Source organism: Anabrus simplex, chromosome 8 (genome assembly GCF_040414725.1).
Source record: "Anabrus simplex isolate iqAnaSimp1 chromosome 8, ASM4041472v1, whole genome shotgun sequence".
NCBI lineage: Eukaryota > Metazoa > Arthropoda > Insecta > Orthoptera > Tettigoniidae > Anabrus > Anabrus simplex.
Genome location: NC_090272.1, coordinates 214,563,345 through 214,584,617, shown reverse-complemented (window position 1 = coordinate 214,584,617; position 21,273 = coordinate 214,563,345). Strand labels below are relative to the sequence as shown.

General features: G+C 37.4%; 1 protein-coding gene across 1 annotated transcript in view; it reads right to left on the bottom strand.

Moving 5' to 3' along the window:
• Ask1 (apoptotic signal-regulating kinase 1) overlaps nt 1–21,273 on the bottom strand; it is a 226,847-nt gene that overhangs the window by 89,564 nt on the left and 116,010 nt on the right. The window contains exon 15 of the mRNA XM_067152155.2: nt 1,329–1,418. Within this exon, the coding sequence (XP_067008256.1) occupies nt 1,329–1,418 (90 nt within the window). The remainder of the gene's footprint in view (nt 1–1,328; nt 1,419–21,273) is intronic.

Sequence of the window (21,273 nt, the reverse complement as noted above, 5' to 3'; positions counted from 1 at the left end):
CTAAATACTTTGATCCTTTGAGATGTGGTGCAACCAATCCCTGCTCAGGATGTCATGGGTTAACAGAATACGCACCAGAGATGTACTCCAATACCTGAACAGAGAGCTAGATTTCTCACACATCATCGAAAAGAAGAATCTAGAGTACTTTGGCCATATCAGACTCCTTCAGCTTATCTTACAAGGTAAAATTCAAGGAACAAGAAGTAGGGGAAGAAGGAGAATATCTCGGCTATAGAATCTACAAGAACGGTTATGGACTCAGTACCTCCACTATTTTCTGACTTGCTGATAGCAAGAATCAGATCGCCCTGATGACAGCTGACATCTTGTGAGGATATGGTACAAAAATGAAGTACCAAAACACTTCACCTACCCATTACACAATGGCTTTTGACTTGAAAACATTAACTTGTTCCCTAGTCAAGGATAATACCCACAGAAATTTATTTTGAAACAGTCCTTTGTTCATAACAACGATAGATGTGACTAATGAAGCACTGTTAATGAATGTTCCATCTATTCCCACTTTCTGTGGTCAAAAATGTGCAATACATTGTTCCTACTTACTTGCTGCTCTGGACAGCACCAACAGCCCTCCCAGAACTGTATATACTGTACTAGTGCAGTCTAATGTACAGAACACATACCCTTGAGGAAAACAATTTTTCCGTATCGTGCAAATGTGACTCTGGCAGACTACCTACACAGACTGAATGTTCTTTCAAAAGTCAGGCACATAAAAAGTAGAACATGGATGAGAGGATAGGAAAACTACTGTTTATATTTTTTGTATGTGTATGGTTCACAGTATTATTGCAGTGTTATAGCTAGAAATGAAAAAGACACAAGTGTTTATTTCTTAACTGTGTATTGCCAGGTAAGAATAGAGAATATTCCTATGAAAAGGTTAAAACACAAATTAGACACTGGTGGTATTGCCCAATGAACAAAAACGTGCTAGTGATAACTGTCAAAATAAACTTTTCACTTACATGAAATTCTGTTCAAAAATAGAAAACAAATATAACAACTGCTTTTGATCAGCAATAGACAGTGATCACTGCCAAATTGCTTATATGAAGTTCTGTTAAAAGATTTAACTTTTAGACAAAATACTAGAAGTATGACCTCATTCCACGCTAATCCTCACCCCAAATGGTAGGGAGAGTAGGGGTGATAAATCCATGTTAAATTATTCTTTACTGTGGAGAGGTCTGCAATGTACTAACATAACACTGTGATATCAATTTCCTTTAACACACAAGTGGCCTGTTTTGAACTGACTGCACCTTATAAATAAATAAAATAATAAAACCAAAAGTTACCTGGAAAAGGAGAGAGCTGCAGGCATGCTGATAGGAGAGAGCAGAGAGGGTCCCCTGGCTGTCACAGGGTTCGACATGGTATTGAAGCCACTACAAGAGAGTGAGAGTGCAGCTCTCATCAAATCATGTACATGCACATGGCAGGGGGTCAAACACATTGATACTGCTACCACAACACTGAAGTGTTAGATGTGTAAGGAAAGCAAAAGCTATGTTCCATGCTTCTTCCACATTATTATATTACAGCAGAGCATTGATGGATCCATGCTAACTGAATACTATTGAATATCTCACAAACAAGTGTATGGTACAAAGTCATACAGTTAATTTTGAAGTTCTTTTTACATATTCTTGAAGGTCTTTCTAAGTTTAAATAGGGCTGTAATTTTTCAGTAGTCCTCCTTTCGATGGACATTTGAGAGCTCCAAGTTCTTTGTGTGTAAAGTAGATGCCAGTACACATACATTAGCATTCAGAGCCAGCGAGTGTTGTGCCTCAACTTCCCTCTCCCCACGTTCCATTTTCCACTGTCCCCCATCACATATGGCTGCCTACAGTTCTGGATATGGGATGGAGAATCCTATTCAACACGGCCAAATTCTTCAGGATGGATGACTATTACTCCAGTAGTCGAGCGCACTGGCTTTGTTGCTTTTTATGGCCGCTTGCAACATAACTGCAGCTCTTATTAATGCCTAGTATTAATATTCAAGAAGCTATACAGCTTTCTGATAAATAGGAAATCATGTACACACAGATAAAACAAAGTTTGATGTAATTAAGGAGGGAAAGTATGAATTTATTAGGGAAGAAGCTGTTTTTGTTGATTCAGAAGACAAAGATGACACTACCATTAAAAAAGTCCATGAACATGAAGATGGCTTTAACAAAGATAACATATCTTGTGATAGTCGAGAATGGCCTTGATTCCGAATCATTGTTGGCCGTGTATCAAAAAATACAGTACAGAAGATTAAAGACTTTAAGAGAACGTTATGGAATTGTCAATCAAGTTGATCACAACAAAAGAAAGAGATCCCAGATGCCAATATCTGGAATTTGGGCCAGTCCAGATTCCAGAATGAAATGTCAACACACAGTAGTTACAACTTTTGTGGTGTAAAAGACGTTTTTGCTACTCCTGTTTGCTAAAATAATTTTATACACTCAAATGTAGATCAATATTACACTTCCAAAGTTGGAGAAATGGGACATTTGTTCTTGATCATTTTCCACTAAATTAATAGAAAGTTTGGACAAAGGGTTCAGAAAATAATGTGTACATAGCTGTCTTCAAATGTGTCATCATTGACTGATCTTCTTCCAAGAAGATGAAGTAAAACACCTTCTCTGGAATTCATTCAGTTGCCAGGACAAAAATGTACAACTTGAACCTCCAACGAACTAACATGTGCAAACTGAATACACACCAAAAGGAACAACGTACGAATCTTTGCCAACCATGTCATTTTGGTCATTTCTGACAACTAAAAAGTCTCTTCTCTTTCTCACCTTGTTAATTAATGCTTGCAGATTTCATTTCCAACCCAATATCTTCATACCTTCTATTATCAGCAAGAGTGACACTTATTATCTTCCTAAGCATACTCATTTCCACTGAGTGGAGCTTCCTCTCTTCCTTGATTTTTAATGTCCAACATTCCGAGCTGTATGACCTCTTTGGTCTTGCAACTTGTTTATATGCCTTGCTTTTTAGTTTCTTTAGCACTTTTCTATCTGCAAGCACTCCTGACATCTCTTGAAATAATGTTTGTAAATAAAATGCTCCAAATAACGTCTGACAATCTTTTTCTTCAGTCATGTTGAAATCTGTAATGATAGGAGGCTATACTTGGCGGGGGAACAGCGGAGAACAGAACATGAGAGATGAAGGCAAGGCAAGACAGCTGTTTGCTGTGAGCTCTGATGTATACCAGCATCTCCTGTAGAATTGAGGGCATTCACTAAGAAATTGGGATTCCTGAAATCCCTTTTAAAAAGGACTAGCAACAAATTACATCCCCCACCCCCTCACCATCTTCCTCAAAAACAAACCTGTTTCCACTTAAAAAGACTTCCATGAATATGTCCAAAAAAATATCATTGAAATTCGCCATACAACTTCGTACTGTTGCCATGTAAGTGACGCGTGACACCAAACATTATTACACAGTACTTAACACACGATCTTATGCAAACATTTCATAAATAGATATATAAAACAAATTACATGCTCAATTATTGTGAAACTCAAAAATGTCAAAGTCATCTATAGAGAGACAGGAACATGAAAAGGAATGCACAAAAGAATTAACAGAATTGAAGGTAAGTGTGGGAAGAGGCCAAACACAAAAGGATAACTCCATATCTTCGACTAGACAGGCTCTCTCCTCAACAATCACAGTTCCTCAATATTTTTTTCTGCTCAGACCTTGACAAGCTCGTTTCTGCTTCCCAGCTTCATCACAAGAGCGAGCACTGACACTCACTGAACAAGAACAAGTCTAGCAAAATGGCCTCTCAATATATGCTGGTTCCCACTCTCCTGATTAAGTTGGGAAGTCAAAATGAGCTTGTCAAGGACTTAGAAGAAATGGATGTTGAACTGAATTTCTGTACAAAGACAACAACATACGAAGATGAGGAGATTGTTCTTGTCCTTTTGTGTTTTAATGTCTGTCCTTGCTCCCTCTTTCCACACCAATCTGTCACTGTGTTACTCTCTCATATGCTCCTATTCATGTTCACTATCTTTCTATGTATGACTTATTTTGTCTTCTTTCTTCTTGCCTTTACTAATACTTGTTAATAGTGCTATGTTCCAGCATCACATGTATTTTAAACCAGTGTTTAAGATTTCTAAATAAATTTCAATGCCTACGAAACATGATTCTTTGAAACCCAACTGATATCATTTGTTTCAGTAGTTCACAAATATGCTATTGGAAAAATAAGTACAAAACACTATACTGGTTATGTAAACACAATGTTACATGCAGTAGGTTCTACTCATCAAGAAAGTTGACAGATGACATTTCTTGTCAATGCCACGTATATTATTGCTGCTATTACATTATACCACTTGGACTTCAGCTAGGTTCGAAGGCAGAAACTGAACAAGCTTTCATACATTGCCAATTAAGGTAAATGTTTAGTGTTTATCAGTGGATGTCTCTACATCTTTGATGCTCAGGATTATCAATGCTCTACTGTATAGGGAAATAATTCTTGAACTATTCTACCCCTATAATCCCTAAGAACAACATTTAGCACCATAGTTTTTAAAAAACTGACTGAATGGATGAATAAAACACTCTTTTAAATTTTAAGGGCTTAAGGAATTTTAGTCATTAGGTTTGTGATTTCTGTCTGAAAACTGTATTCCTCGGATGTCTGTTCTGGTAATTTATTTGTATCAACTGGTACAAGCATCAGGGAGAAATCACATGCTGAGTTTAGAACAGTGATAAACCAGTATATCTCTGGAATTAAAATGAGAAAGCAGAGAAAAACAGAGGATTCAAACCAACCCGTCTCCAAAGTCCATGAATAGTCACAATACCAGCTAGCATTCCAACAAACCAAGCAACTCTGCTCAGTGAGGAGAACCACCATAGACTTTGAACAAAACAATCAGAATAAGAAGAGCAAGAGCAGAAGCACATCAATGTTTTCACTCTTCCAGATGGCATCTCTCTTGAGCATCTATGGTTGAATTTTAATTATGTCAGGTAAACAACAAAATGTGTCATAAGAGATCTTTTTATACGCCGACATTGCACGACATGGAGTGCCCAATGGACTTTTTTTTTTTTTTTTTTTTTTTTACGTCCTTTAATTTTGAGTGACCACTGATTAAACAGAGTTCTCTGAACATTTGAAGGCTTTGCTAGTGTCAAAAAAGGTCATTTTCAGGGCAGGGAGTATATTAAAAGAAGAGTACAACATGACAGTAATTATTTGCCTTCTTCCGTTCTAAATATATAATTTCAGCAACTGGGAGGATGTACCGTCTGGTCAATCGATGTGACAACGTATTGTGCATGAAGACCCACGATTTGACCGATAGAAGGAATCACAGAAAAGAACAAGAAAGTCAGAGAAGGGACCACAAGATTCTACAAAAACAAGGAGGTGCTGTGCACAATTAGGTGAGCCAGCATTGTGATAGAGCTTGTGTTTCTAGAACTGGACAAACTTGGCACACTCAAAAGAGATCATTGCACTTGCCTATGATGATGATAAAATAAACCATAACTATGGAGTAGATGCATTATAAAGGCTACTTTAAATGTAGACCCAGAGTTCCACTTAGAATACTTCCTTCAACCTTACACCCTCTCTTACTAAAACTCTTCCCCCTCCACTTGCTGTACTCAGAACGCTTGCTGTGAATATCTTATGGTACAGTAGGTGATAAAGAGATCTTACTAGAAAAGAGGGGAACAACTTCCACTTTCTTATTTCTCCATGACTGAAGATAGTTCTCAACCAGAAAAATCAATGTGTCTGGCAAAGAAAGAAAAGAACCACAAAAGTCGGGCAAATAAAATTCTCCTTATGCCTTGTAACTGTAATTTTGCAAAGGTTGGAAAAGAACACCAATGACTTTAAAAAAGTCGTGCAAAAAATGTAAGAGAGAGGAGCATAACTGTCAGATATGACAAGGTCCCCATAATATCAGAGAATTTGAAATAAAGTGAAAAGAAATACAGAAGAGAATTAATAAAACTGAAGAGCAATTTGACTACATTTTTTACCTTACTCAAATAGTTCATTTTAAACAGTCAGGAATTTTCTTTCAAATGACCACTGCCAAGAAAAATTACAGGTAATAAAAAGCAAGAAGAAAGAGAAACAACCAACCACAACTTCTCTGGTTGTTCCCCACTGACTGAGGTGGGGAATATGGAGATGAAACAACTTCTACAATAATTTACCCTACATCATCGCCATAAGACCTATCTGTGTCGGTGCAACGTAAAGCCCCTAGCAAAAAAAAATACCCTACTGCAACTTGTGTAATGTCTTTTAAGAGAATTATTCTACCAGAATATATGTTTGACACCCTTTATTTTTAAGGGGATTAAAGCAAAATAATGCTCCAATTGGCAGCCTGGCACAGGGTTATTATCAGGCAGCAATGAAATTAGTAGATATGCATGCACACCAAAGCATTTTCCATTGAACTTCATTCCTAAAAGTTCACAAGCTATTATCACATTATGAATATACTATATTAATACTTGTGTATCTCATGCAAATTTAACCCAAGGGTTAACCCAATGAATGTTCTACATCTTAATTCTCATTGGCTTATCAAAGCAATGATTATTCATCCCATAATTTATTAGCCCTGAACCAAAGTAAGTGTCTTATACAGCCTAATGTTTTGAGTACACTCCGAACCTATAACATCGCAATGTTAAAGCCTTAATTGCAGTCTTGTATTTGAACTTGGCTTAGTCATTATTGCACATAGCATTAGAGAAGTTAGCGATTGTAAGTCATGAAGTTAAAAATATTCCAGTCTATTTGAGATAACACAAAGACAAGAAGCTATGAAGGGCATATGACTATGATATTCCCAGTATAAAAACATGATGGATCCAACAGTACATCATAAGCCACTCGTACCTCATCGGTCCCCAGAAAACCATGCTGATAAATTTCAACAATGGTATCTGATATGTTAATATCCCATTATCATAACCCAGGGTGTATCTAAACATTTGTAAGAAATGTCAGGGGATGACACACACACACACACACACACACACACACACACACACACACACACACACACGTTCTCAGTTGAAAATCCCCCGGTTGTTGCTAATCGTTAACAGCACTTTGAACATAATGTGTGGTGTGGTATTATCCATGATCAACTGATCAGCCCATTCTGAATGGACCACCATGATCTGCCATGTAGTTCATGCGTGATGAGGCTCCAGCGCACTTCACTTTGCATGTATGCCAGTTGTTGGACACGACCTTCCCATGATGGTGGATCGGGCATCAAGGTCCAGGCATCGACCTGCCCAATCTCCTGGCCTTAGTCCCCTGGACTTTTATCTGAAGGGATACATGGGAAATGTGGTGTACGCTACTCCAGTCACATCGACGACCTGCAATAGTGCATCAATAACACCTGAGCAGCTGTTCAACAGGGCCCAAGTATCTTTGCCAGTCCATGGTAGACACTTTAAGCATCTCCTGCGCTGAGACAAATATACGTCCTGTAATTCCACTGCACATAACTTGGTAACAAAGCATTGTAAAATATTTGTCTATAGGGACTTTTTCTTCTTCTTCCTTTTTTTTAAATCCCAGGAATCACCAATATTTGTTACTAAAGGCTCTATATCTCTTCTTCATGAAAAATATGTAACAAAAAAACTAGCTTGTAAAAATATGCAATAGATCGTGGTGGTAAGCTCAGCGGATGAAAATTTAGTCACCCTAGTATGCACACACAGATGGATCGTTAAACCTGTACAGATGGCGCAGTGAACGAGTCCCATGCTCAACTGCACGTGCAGCAGCTATCGGTGAGACATTGATGTTTCAAGAGGATAGTGTATATCAACATGGGTAAGGATATGACCGAGTGGCAAAAAGGGGCAATCGAGTTTGGTCATGCCCACGGCCATGCAGTGCGTAAAGTTGCTGGATTTGTTGGTGTTTCACAGCGGACTGTTCAATGTGTCTACAAGCAGTAGTGTACTACACATGGTCACAAAACAAGACATCAGAATTGTGGTCGGAAAAAGATCCAGACTGAGAGGGACCGAAGACGCGTTTCATGGCTCGTGAATCAAAATCGCTTCCATACCCAAGAGGAATTGCTGCAGTCAGTGAAGAAAGGCCCATTCCAACCTGTTAGTGAGAGAACATTGCGACGGGAACTGTTGCAATGAACATTTGGAGTTGGTCACCTTGCAAGAGGCCATTGCTCACATAGGCACATAAAAAAAGCTGTGCGTCTTCAATTGGCTAGAAATCATTGAACGTGGACAGTAGCTGACTGGCAGAACATAATGTGGTCTGACGAATCACATTTTTGCCTGTATTCCACGTTGTCGAGTGCAACAAAGTCCAAATGAAGCATTTCGTCCTGGATGTGTGAAAGGTCACGTTCAAGCCAGAGCTGGGTCTGTGATGTTTTGGGGGTGTTTTTCGTATCATGGACTGGGCCCGATCACTGAGGTCACCACTAACATGAACCAACATGTTTATTTAAACATTCTGTATGATCAGGTGTTGCCTCTCAGTCAACATCTGCATGGCGAGTATGCCATCGATACCCCGATTTTTCAAGATGACAACAGCAAAGATCATCGGGCTGTATGCATATGGGATTGGTTTTATGAACCCTACTACATCCTGACTGGCCTGCAAAATCTCCTGACTTGAACACCACTGAAAATCTGTGGGACATGTTGGAACAGCACATAAAAACGGACATCAGCAACCCAGCAATTTGGTGGAAATGCGCGATCAAATACTCAGCGAGTGGCTTAACTTGGATACGACATACCTACACAGCCTTGTGGACTTACTTCCTAACCGAATCCAGGCGGTTATCAAATCCAGAGGCGGAGTTTCACGGTATTAAGTGATGCTTACAACAATTTCTCCAGAAGTGACTAATTTTTTGTCCGATGAGCTTATTTTATGTTAAAGATATACTTTTAGGATACAATTCTTCTGCACTAACATTCCCACGATGATGATGATTATGATGATGACGACAATGCAATTGCTTTCCCAATCCTGACGTCAATAGCCAAACAGATTTTAGCTCAAATTCCACAAATAATCACACGGAGATGACGAGAAAAATCTAAACTAACTGAATACAAACAGAGCATTTCCCAGAGATTTAGCACATCTCAAGAGCCATGAATATCAATGGTTACTACACAGGATCTACCTGAAGCCATCTTTTAATGCTGTTCTAAGCCCAGTATTTCTCAATACAGGAACAGCAGAATATACTGGTGCAGTCAGAATGCACGAGAAGTCTGGTGCTGAAGTTATGCGACACAGTGACCCACCAGTGGGTGATGCAATACTGGGTATTTTAAGTCCAACCAGCAAGTTTACAAAATTAGACTGATAAGCAACTGAGTTAGAGATAGCTGCTGTTTTGGCAAAACGGCACTGGGGTCGGCCCGGCAAAAGTACTAGTTCGACGCAGTACATAAATGTGATGTTGTCAAACCTTGTACTGGCCATGTGAGTAACAGGTGAACACAGGATGGACAAGATGATGGCACAGTACAACTGAGTCTCGAAGCATTTGAGGCAACAGATTTGTTTTGTCAGCAGGGTACAGTTCAGGCCAGAGGTGGTTGTATCATTATACTGGAACTGTTCATGTTGGATGAAATGGGACCTCTGGTACATCTGACAACATTCCTCACCATCAAATGATACAAGAACCTGCTGTCACATCACTGTCCACTCATCTGTTCGCCTCCAGCAAACTTAAGGAGATCTGTACATACAGCAAGACAATGCACTGTCCCCTCACTCTTGAATTGTGTCCAATTGGTTCGATGAAGTCCAAGGACATGACGATGCTTGCCTGGTCTCCAAGGTCACCCGGCCTCAATCCTATTGATAACATCTAGGATGCTGTTGAGAGAAATGCGAGCACCATTCACCCTGTTCCAAACAATCTCTGTATATTACAGAAGACTGTGCAGTGGTCTCGAACAGCAGGACTTCCCACACTTCTGGTATCTTGTGGAGTCCCTGTCACACCGTACTGGCATCGTCATCAGGGTGAAAGGGTTACTACATGTAATTGGCCAGGTACCTCTAATGCAATTGCCCTGAGCCACTAGGAATCAGCCATACTCAGTTAAAATTTCCAGCCTGGCCAGAAATCAAACCCGGGGTCCTTTGACCATTCAGCAAGCAGCTGAACTTACTGGGGAATAACTTACCATTTATTGATTATCCTTTGATTATTGCAATCGGTCTGGTTCCCTTGTGAGTGCATGGCTGTCTTTCCTTTCAGTGGCTCCAAAGATCATTAACAGCTAATTTACAGATGTGATATTGCTCAACAGTTAGCTAAATGTGAGTTAACAAGCATTATTCTTAAAATAAATATATGTCAGGAAAGTTTAATGACATAGGAGCGTAACAGATCATACAACACATATCCAACATATGAAAGCGAATGTTTAATAATGTTATTAAGAACAAAACAAAGACATACACATGATGCACAATTTAGACAGTAAAAACGCAGTATTCTTTTTAAAACTTAATAAACTGCACTGCCTTCTCCTCCAGGTCTCAGTGTTAGACAAAAACTCGATACTAGCTTATGTTAGAAAAGACATTTATTCAATGTTCTAACACATATTCTTGAGATTAACCTGACAGAAGAACATTCAGGACAAAAGTTAACAAGAAAATAATAATATACAGTATATTAAGAAAAAATGATCAAGAGCACTGAACCAGATAAAAATGCATTGATAGCACACACAGACATATAGAAAAAAAAAAAAAAAGCATTAAACTGATCTTTAATTTTCAGAGGAAGCTTAAATTGATGAATAACTGAGCGATACCAGGTAAGAACTTAACTTTGGGAAGGAAAAGATTATCATCTTAAGTGCCCAAGATTACATTTAAGCACTCACAAAATCTCAAGAATATTTCTGCTCTTCACTAACTGTGAACTCTCACCTCCTTCTGACTCTCTTCTTACTGCTGTAAAACCTGCTATTCATTAGCAATATTACCAAGGCTTACTCCGTATAAGGTGAATACAACTGCATGTCAATTAAAATTATCAATCAACTTCAGTGAACACAATGTCCAGCCTTTTTAATGGCCAAATTATTAACATTCTAACCAAGTAATTGAAAGGAACAAACAAGCTTCAAATCAAGTCATATTTTTAGAAAAATAGAAACATGAACAGGAACTTGTAATAGGATAAACATGACAGATCAGCATTAGAAGAGGAGGCAAGAGAAAAGAAGATAAGGACAAACATGACAATATAAAAGGACAAAGACAATCTCCACATTTTCAAATCTCCTTATCACTCCTAATTCTTCTATATCCATTTCCTCTCAGCCCCTGACGAGGTTATTTCTCTTTCAATCTTTAATCAGAAGGGTGGGTAGAGAAATGTGGAGACTGTCCTTCTCCTTTTATGTTTCCATTTCTCCTTTTATGTTTCCATTTCTCCATGTTAAATAAACTCCATTGTCAAAGCAGCAGGAATAGATGAAATTAGACCAGAGATGGTGAAGTATAGTGGGAAGGCAGGGATGAAATGAAACAGAGTAGTAAAATTAGCATGGAGTGTTGGTAAGGTACCTTCAGATTGAACAAAAGCAGTAATTGCACCTATCTATAAGGAAGGGAACAGGAAGGATTGCAACAACTATCGAGGTATCTCATTGATTAGTGTACCAGGCAAGGTATTCACTGGCGTCTTGGAAGGGAGGGTGCAATCAGTAGTTGAGAGGAAGTTGGATGAAAACCAGTGTGGTTTCAGACCACAGAGGGGCTGTCAGGATCAGATTTTCAGTATGCGCCAGGTAATTGAAAAACGCTACGAGAGGAATAGGCAGTTGTGTTTGTTTTGTAGATCTAGAGAAAGCATATGACAGGGTACCGAGGGAAAAGATGTTCGCTACACTGGGGGACTATGGTATTAAAGGCAGATAATTAAAATCAATCAAAGGCATTTATGCTGACAATTGGGCTCCAGTGAGAATTGATGGTAGAATGAGTTCTTGGTTCAGGGTACTTACGGACTTAGACAAGGCTGTAATCTTTCACCTTTACTGTTCGTAGTTTACATGGATCATCTGCTGAAAGGTATAAAATGGCAGGGAGGGATTCAGTTAGGTGGAAATGTAGTAAGCAGTCTGGCCTATGCTGACGACTTGGTCTTAATGGCAGATTGTGCCGAAAGCCTGCAGTCTAATATCTTGGAACTTGAAAATAGGTGCAATCAGTATGGTATGAAAATTAGCCTCTCAAAGACTAAATTGATGTCAGTAGGTAAGAAATTCAACAGAACTGAATGTCAGATTGGTGATACAAAGCTAGAACAGGTCGATAATTTCAAGTATTTAGGTTGTGTGTTCTCCCAGGATGGTAATATAGTAAGTGAGATTGAATCAAGGTGTCGTAAAGCTAATGCAGTGAGCTCGCAGTTGCGATCAACAGTATTCTGTAAGAAGGAAGTCGGCTCCCAGACGAAACTATCTTTACATCGGTCTGTTTTCAGACCAACTTTGCTTTACGGGAGTGAAAGCTGGGTGGACTCAGGATATCTTATTCATAAGTTAGAAGTAATAGACATGAAAGCAGCAAGAATGATTGCTGGTACAAACAGGTGGAACAGTGGCAGGAGGGTACTCGGAATGAGGAGATAAAGGCTAATTTAGGAATGAACTCGATGGATGAAGCTGTGAAAATTAGATTTTATAATTCCACCTTTACAATACTGTAATTGTCTTTATTAAAAAGACTACATTAAATTACACTCGTGAAACATGTTTCGTCCTCTTATAGGACATCTTCAGTCACAAATACAAACACATAACATTAAAAATAAGACAAGGACACATCAAAATAAGTAAATGCAAAGTAATTAAAAAAAGTAATTAAACAAAATTCCGTACACCCGGCAGCACATAAGAGGGCCTCCTTTTATAGTATGATTTATAGGGGTTATAATATACCCATGTCAGAAGCAGATTGTAAAAATGAATTGGATACTATTTATTTTATAGCAAAAAAAAAGGGGGGGGGGTTCAACAGGCAATTTGTGGATAAAATTATTAGCAAAATTGAGAAAAAATAATTTTCCACATTAACCAAGGATACCGAAAAGAAAGAAGATAGTTATGCCCTTTTTACTTATAGTCACAGTAAAATATACAAAATCATGAATGTTTTCAAGAAACTTAATATGAAAGTTTCTTTTAAAACAACCAATAACAACGCTCTTCTTTTCTTCAATCAGCACACTATCAATAACGGCAATAGCAAATTTCAGAAATCAGGTGTTTACAAATTAAAGTGCCAGCAGTGTTCCGCCAGTTATATTGGACAGACAGGCCGAAATTTTAACATAAGGTATAATGAACGTGTTAATGCGTCAAAGTACGGCAGATTCTCAGCATTCGGTTCTCATATGGGCATGGTTCTCATCCACGGGCATACAACAAGACCTTCAAATTCTCCATTTATGTAAGAAAGGAAATCTATTGAATATTTTAGAAAACATCTTTATAAATACTGATCAAAAATGCAACCCGATTTATAATCTTAATGAGATATCAGAGGATATCAATATACTTTTCGAGGAGTTAATCAATAAATTCTTTTCACGAAGGCGCATGAGTAATACGTTACCTCACGCCTCTCCCCTTACGTCAAACTCCTCTCAACCTCCCCTCACAGTCAGTCCTCGACGACCTTCGAGGACGTCACTCAGTTAGCCTTAGCACTTGAGGTGGAGTGGTCGACGTAGGACGGGCAAGGAAGTGAGTGACTGGATGGACACTTAGTTCACATTTTAACGGAATTTTATTCTTCAGTTCATTCGTATTTTCCTTTCCTTTTTTATGCTCCTATCGTCAACACACAATCAGGTTCAACTTGCATCAGTATAACTCCACCTCCTAATCAAGAAAGCTATTATAATGTGGAATCATCACAACATTGTTTTATGTACAATATGCACATAATTTTATTTGCATAGCCACTTACGGTGTTTTATAATTGACAATTCGTTGTTTTGAACAACAGTTTAACATATGATTTTAATTGGACTTCATGCTTCATATCATGTTCACACCGCACCATTTTAACATTGAAGATTGACAAGACGCTATCACGCCGCGTCACAGGATACAAAGACTTTGCATTTACTTATTTTAATGTGTCCTTGCCTTATTTTTAATGTTGTGTGTTTGTATTTGTGACTGAAGATGTCCTATAAGAGGACGAAACATGTTTCACCAGTGTAATTTAATGTAGTCTTTTTAATAAAGACAATTACAGTATTGTAAAGGTGGAATTATAAAATCTAAATTTTCACAAGTTGATACTTTGAAAATATGGGCTCTAATATGAAATTTATAATGTGCAAGGATGAAGCTGTACGCATAAACCGGCTTTGGTGGTGGGGCCATGCAAGGCGAATGGAGGAGGATAGGTTACCTAGGAGAATAATGGACTCTGTTGTGGAGGGTAAGAGAAGTAGAGGTAGACCAAGATGATGGTTAGACTCTGTTTCTAATGATTTGAAGATAAGAGGTATAGAACTAAATGAGGCCACAACACTAGTTGCAAATCGAGGATTGTGGCGACGTTTAGTAAATTCACAAGAGGCTTGCAGACTGAATGCTGAAAGGCATAACAGTCTATAATGATAATGTATGTATGTATGTCCTTTTCTATTGCTCCCTCGTCCAATGTCAATCTGTCATTGTGTTTATCCTATTCACATCCTTATCTTTCTATAAATATAGCTCTAACCAAATAAAATTGTTATGAACCTGCAAAACTATAAACTCTGATCTTCTCATTTACAAATATAAATGACACTTGCCTTCCACTTTCTCTCTTTCTTGCCTTACAGTAAAAGTCTAAAATCATTTTCCATCATTCTCCTAGTCCATGAACCTGAGGAACTGAGACTGAATTGCCTTTCTTTTTCCTCCCCCACCCCCTCCCTGCCACTCTCTTTTTACAACCAACCAATGACCAAACATTCAACAATTGGAAAAAGATTCATGATCGGTCCTCCACTAAGGAAAGTTTAATTAAAAATTACGGATCAACCAATAGATTATCTTTCATGTACGGGCTATCAAAACGTTCTTACCTGATAAGTAAGATGTAACATCCACAAAGAAAAATATGTTTTGTTCCAGTGGGACTGTAAAAATAATCTCCGGAAACACCAGTGGTACACAAATTGTTTAACTCAGCAAGGAACGGAGAGAAATCATAAAGTCCAGATGAACTAGTACATTCAATGCCTAGGAAGCTTGTCACATTGCAAAATAATCACATAGAACTAAAAATAAGCAATTTTTTTGTCCAAGCAAAAACAAACTTCTCCATGGAGTGAAATAATTATGATTAAAGAGGTACTAATTGACCAACAGATCAGACTGTTCATGTTCCAATATCATGCTCCTAACATTAGGACCACTGATTCTATTGTAATGAAAATGTATATACATAGATAATCAAGCTCACTTTACAAAATAAAGTGGTTAAAATCTTGCAAGAAACCATCTCTACATTATAAATTAACAAATTTTTAGGCCTTACACATTTACAACAGGTACATTTATGAACCAACTATTGTAGTGAGAGATGTAGAGCAGAATAAATGCATTACAACCTACAAAACATACTTGGCCCTATGTCAAGTTTACTGTCAAAATATTTTATTTTTTTTCCAAAAATGTCATTGTTCATCAGAGTAATCCACAACAACCAGTAAACATAATCTGGTCATTCCAAGTTGACTGATGCAGAAGTTTTTGCATTAATGTACCCTCTGTTATAAGTTTAAGGCTAAGGAATTTGTTCATGTACAACTTAGAGATGTCTCATCTCGGAATTTTAACCATTCTAACGTCTTTTTTTTTTTGCTTTACGTCGCACCGACACAGATAGGTCTTATGGCGACGATGGGACAGGGAAGGGCTAGGAGTGGGAAGGAAGCGTCCGTGGCCTTAATTAAGGTACAGCCCCAACATTTGCCTGGCGTGAAAAATTCTAACTTTTAAAGTAAGCTTAATTATCTAAGTGCATAAACTTTAATTACAACTAAATCAGTGGTTTAGTAATATAATACTGGAACAGGAGCTATCTAATCTGTTGCCTTTTACCACAGAGAAACCGAAGAATTTTTAACTGCCCTTTTACAGTGATTGTAGGCACAACCTGATATTGCATATGGTTACACCACACCAATAACAAGTCATCATGTTTTCTTATTTTATATTTTAGCCAATATTGTTTCATTTTTCATTGTTTTTCATCTTTAAAGTATTTAATTCATACTAAAGGAAAAGAACGTATTAAAACAGACACAAAGAGTAAATTCATAACTCATGGCAAAAATGCATTAGTTTAAAACAAGAATTTTTGAGGACTTGGTTGAAAATAACAAACGTTAGGAGCTTCCTTCCAACAGCTTGACATTGTTAACATATGCCCTTTCCAGACATTACCAGACAGGTCCCAAGATGGAAACCACCATCGCTGTTGTCACAGTGAGACAGAAACCCTTGCACACGTCTTGGGTGCCTACAAACATGGTGAAGCGCTTAAACCAGATCGCCATCACCATATTCAAACCTTAATCACTGATGCCTTGAGAAAACACCAACCCAAAGAATATGAGGAAGTACACTGACTCATGCTCAATGGGTGCTCTACAGGGTGCTCTACATGGATAGATATAATAGCCATTTCAACACGCTCATAGTTGTATAATTGACCCTGCTGCTGTTGTTAATACAGTGTGAGAAATATCTAGATTATACAGTTAAAATTGTTCTCAAGAACATTACACACATTTAGACCAAAACTTTGCTACATCAAGTGCATTCAGTGTGCCTTGAAAGAGTTACAAGTAACTTGGAACCTGAAAGTGTTGGGAGGATGGACACAGTGGAAATCACCCTGCTGTTAGAACTGAGGCTTCCAAAACCCAACCAATGGATGTTCATTAAAAAAGAATGCAACATCTATGAACTCACAATTCCATACTATAAAGAAAAATATATGTCAACATGTATAGAAGCAGTGGATTCTAATGGCTGGATCTAGAAACACAATAACAGACAGATTCTCACAGTTCTGTAAGGTATTCCGATTGGATAACAAACTTATGAACATGGTGACCTTGGTGGCTATAAGAGTTTCAATTGCTATTCCGATGAACTATCTGTACAACAGTTAAGAGTGACATGTAGAACAATTGACCTTCCTCAGCTAGAACACATCTCTTTCTTACCATCTCGATTATAAGACACGTATGTTCAGAATGCAAACTCTAGTTAGAGGAAGCTAAATGGTATTTGCTGTCATCATCAATCAATTATTATGTCCACTTAAATCAAAGACTGACAGACTTCAGAAAATTGAAAGGAGGATCGGAAGAACCTGCATCAACAAAAAATAGCAGAAAGATGGACAGTGGCGGTTAATACCTAACAAAGTCGTGTACAAAGAGTTAGAACCCATTACAGATGCTATGCATAAGAGGAGACATGTCATGAGGATGCAGGATTCGAGACTTCTGAAACAACTAGCACAACACAATCTCATCTCAAAAAATACCACAACAGTATGTAAATGGATCACAGAAGTAAGAGAGGATCTGAAGGAAATTGGCCTTACAACAGAAGACACCACAAATAAGATAAAATTGAATACAAAACTCAAGAATACAAACCTCCGCTTTACCCTTACACAAAACAAACCAACAACACGCATATTTTCAACCGAGGAAAGGGCACGAAGATCGGAGCGTCTGAAGAAGTACTGGGAGGACCGCAAAGCCCGAACAATCCCTTCAAAGAGACCTGAACGACGGACTGACTAAAGTGATCCTATGTGGTCATAAAAGAAGAAGAAGATATAAATAGGTTCCCTCTGGCATACAACTAATATTCTACACAGGTCTAAGTCATCCTCCAAAATTAAACAAGCAATCATTATGAAAATATTTTACCAACTAATCACACTTCATTTTATAAAAATTAATGCAAGCATCATCCTTCAAAAGTAAACAAGTAATACTGATTAATGGTACATCAGACTATCCATCCCCATTCTATAAAAAAAAATCTTTCTTTAAAAGGTGACCTGCAGAAAAACCTAAAATGCTAAATTTACATCCTAAAATGAAAGGGAAAAAGAGGCATTCAGAACAAGAGTAATAAGATCTGTGGTGAAATGTAGTGAAGAATTTCTTTTAAACATATGAATACTGTCAAACTATACAAACAAGCATGGAGACACAGTTGCTCAACATTCACCATCTGTAATCAAACACTTACCAGCGATACCTGAACTCCAGGTTCTGGGTGTCCAAATCTCCACCAAAAATCACGGTCATTTTTAACAATACAATTCCCATTCAGGTTGAGTTTGACACGTATGTGAGTCGCCTTAGAAAGTCACTGTAGAAAGGAGCATCATAACAAATGGTTAACCGCACTCTCTATTCTGAGAGATTGGATGTTATCAGCAGACCAACTTCCTTTCTTGATAGACAAGAGGACACCCTCTCCTTTTTCTTTGTGTAGTAAGTTTCTAACTGTGTATACACGTGTATGTTATTGTTTTGTATTTTTTTCTTTCCAGGGTATTTACCATTCTAACATGAATCTATCCATTATTCTGTGTACAGTTCAAAAATAATCATATGACCAAAACTAGAGAATAAAATTTTTTGAACATATTAATTACATTTTGTATGCATCTTCTATATATATATATATATATATGATTTAAACTTACAAACTGAGAATTTAGTATCAAGCTGTGAACTGTGAAGAGTGAAGGTAAAACAAGTTTGAAGCAGTTCGGTGTTGCCTTTGCAAAGACATATATAAAGTTATTATTTTGTTTGAACACTTTGAAACCTTGCCTCATACATCAGCTTTATCTCAGATTAGTGTTGGAAAGGAGCAAACGAGTGTCAAATCAAGTCATCTGCACGATACTAAAGTTAAAAGCAGGTTCAGTTCAATTTTTGTTTGCTTGTCTGTCTGTCTGTCTGTCTGTCTGTCTGTCTGTCTGTCTGTTTGTTACATGGCTAAGCAGACTTTTTCGAAATTCAGTATTTAAGTTCAGGGATATCTGGACGTGCACTACCTTATACATTATTACAGTGATATAACAATATTAACAATGCTAAAACAGGAAAAGTCCAATTTTCAACATTAGTTGTATAGACAAAGTGTACATCATTCTAGCTTTATCTCCATATTACAACCTTTCTTAAATTTAAAAGCCCCACCCAAGCTTATTCATCTATCAATACATCTCTCCACTGAAAGCTCGGAATATGCCGCTTATACTTATAAGATTTGGGTCTTATATAATTAGGATTTTATTCTTATTACATTATAAAAATATGAGACATGTTTTGCCTTTCATAGAAGGCATCTTCAGTCATTGTATCACCTCAAGATTAAATCAGGCACCTGATTTAAAATTAAAATATTATTATTAAGATTTAACATTTACACACTTAAAAATAGGAGCAGTGAAAAGAAAAGCTCGATAACAATTTTAGTATTGTCTTGAATAACAACATATCAGCCGTTAGCTGTAATTAATTAATGGTTGTGTCAAAAGTACATAGCACTATGTTTTATAGTAGTCTATCTTGATGTTTTTATATTACAATTTTTCAGAATGTTTAGGAAATTTATCACTTTCAACATACCGCTTATTTGAGCAGTTCATTTCCTTACTCCCAAGTGTTCACAGCCCAAAGTTTGCAACATTTTAATAACACAACTCTGTTGGAAATCACCCAGTATGGATCTTTTCCAGTTCTCATATCAAGTAGTCCTGTTAAAAGAATTTTTTAAAAATGGTTCCAGCTGTTCGATACTGTTTTATTTGCTTAAGGCAAATTAAAAACTGTAGAACATGTTTTGTCTACTTTGTAGACATCTTCAGCTACATGTTATCTTAATGTTAAAACACACATTTAAAAAATTTAAAAATTTAAACTTATTATTATGCTAAACAGTACGTGTTTAAATTTTTTTAACTTAAATATACTAAAAAGTCGAAGCCTCCGTGGCTTAGACAGCAGCGCACCGGCCTCTCACCGCTGGATACCGTAGTTCAAATCCCAGTCATTCAATGTGAGATTTGTGCTGGACAAGGAGGAGGCGGGACAGGTTTTTCTCCGGGTACTCCGGTTTTCTCTGTCATCTTTCATTCCAGCAACACTCTCCATTATCATTTCATAGCATCTATTAGTCATTAATAAATCACTTGGGGAGTGGCAACCCCACTGTACTAACAGCCTATATATGATTCATTCATTACATCCCTGACCTGGTCAAAGACTGGAAAACAGGTTGTAGGTTTTCATATACTAAAAAGTGCGAGTTTTGATTTCTGTAATTAACATCTTTTCAATGTGTACTATATGAAGTGAATCATCATCATCAACATCATCATCATCATTTCCCATTATCCAGCTGTAGTCTGGTAGGGGAAAAATTTGTTCCTCTCGACTTTCTTCGGTCACGTAATCTATGATCTTCATTTCCGTATTGACAATTGCACAATTAAAAATAGGAGAGGATTTCCACCAATCAATACTTATTTATTGTATATATTAAACTACAGGACCAGTTTCGACCTCATATTCAAGGTCATCTTCAGCTGAACCATCCATACATATTTATATAATGAAGCTTTGATTAAGATTGTGGTGTTGAAGGAATGCCATATGATGATGATGTACATTTAGTTACATACAAATGGGGCACGTCTTAGCGTGAACTGGCGTATATGTCATTCTGTACAATATTGCAACTGTATGTCTAAAATGTTGAAGGTCTTAAAACTAGTGTATAAAACACGTCTTTTCCTAAACTAAAAACACTTCATGCATATGAACATTCGTTCTTGCTTGGTGGTCAATACATCGACTAACTTCCGTATTTAAGTCTTATTCACAGTTGTACACTTCAGCAGCTATTCTTGGAGTTTGTAAAATTGCATGGATAAAAGTGTTGTCTTCCTGTGCGTATGTGAGATAAAACACTTTCAATTTTAAAAAGGTGCCAAATGTATGGATGAAATTCAAGTAAAATATGTTCAGCTCTGCTGTGTGTGTTGCCCTTTTATTAGAACTAATTCATGTTGTCTTTTTGGC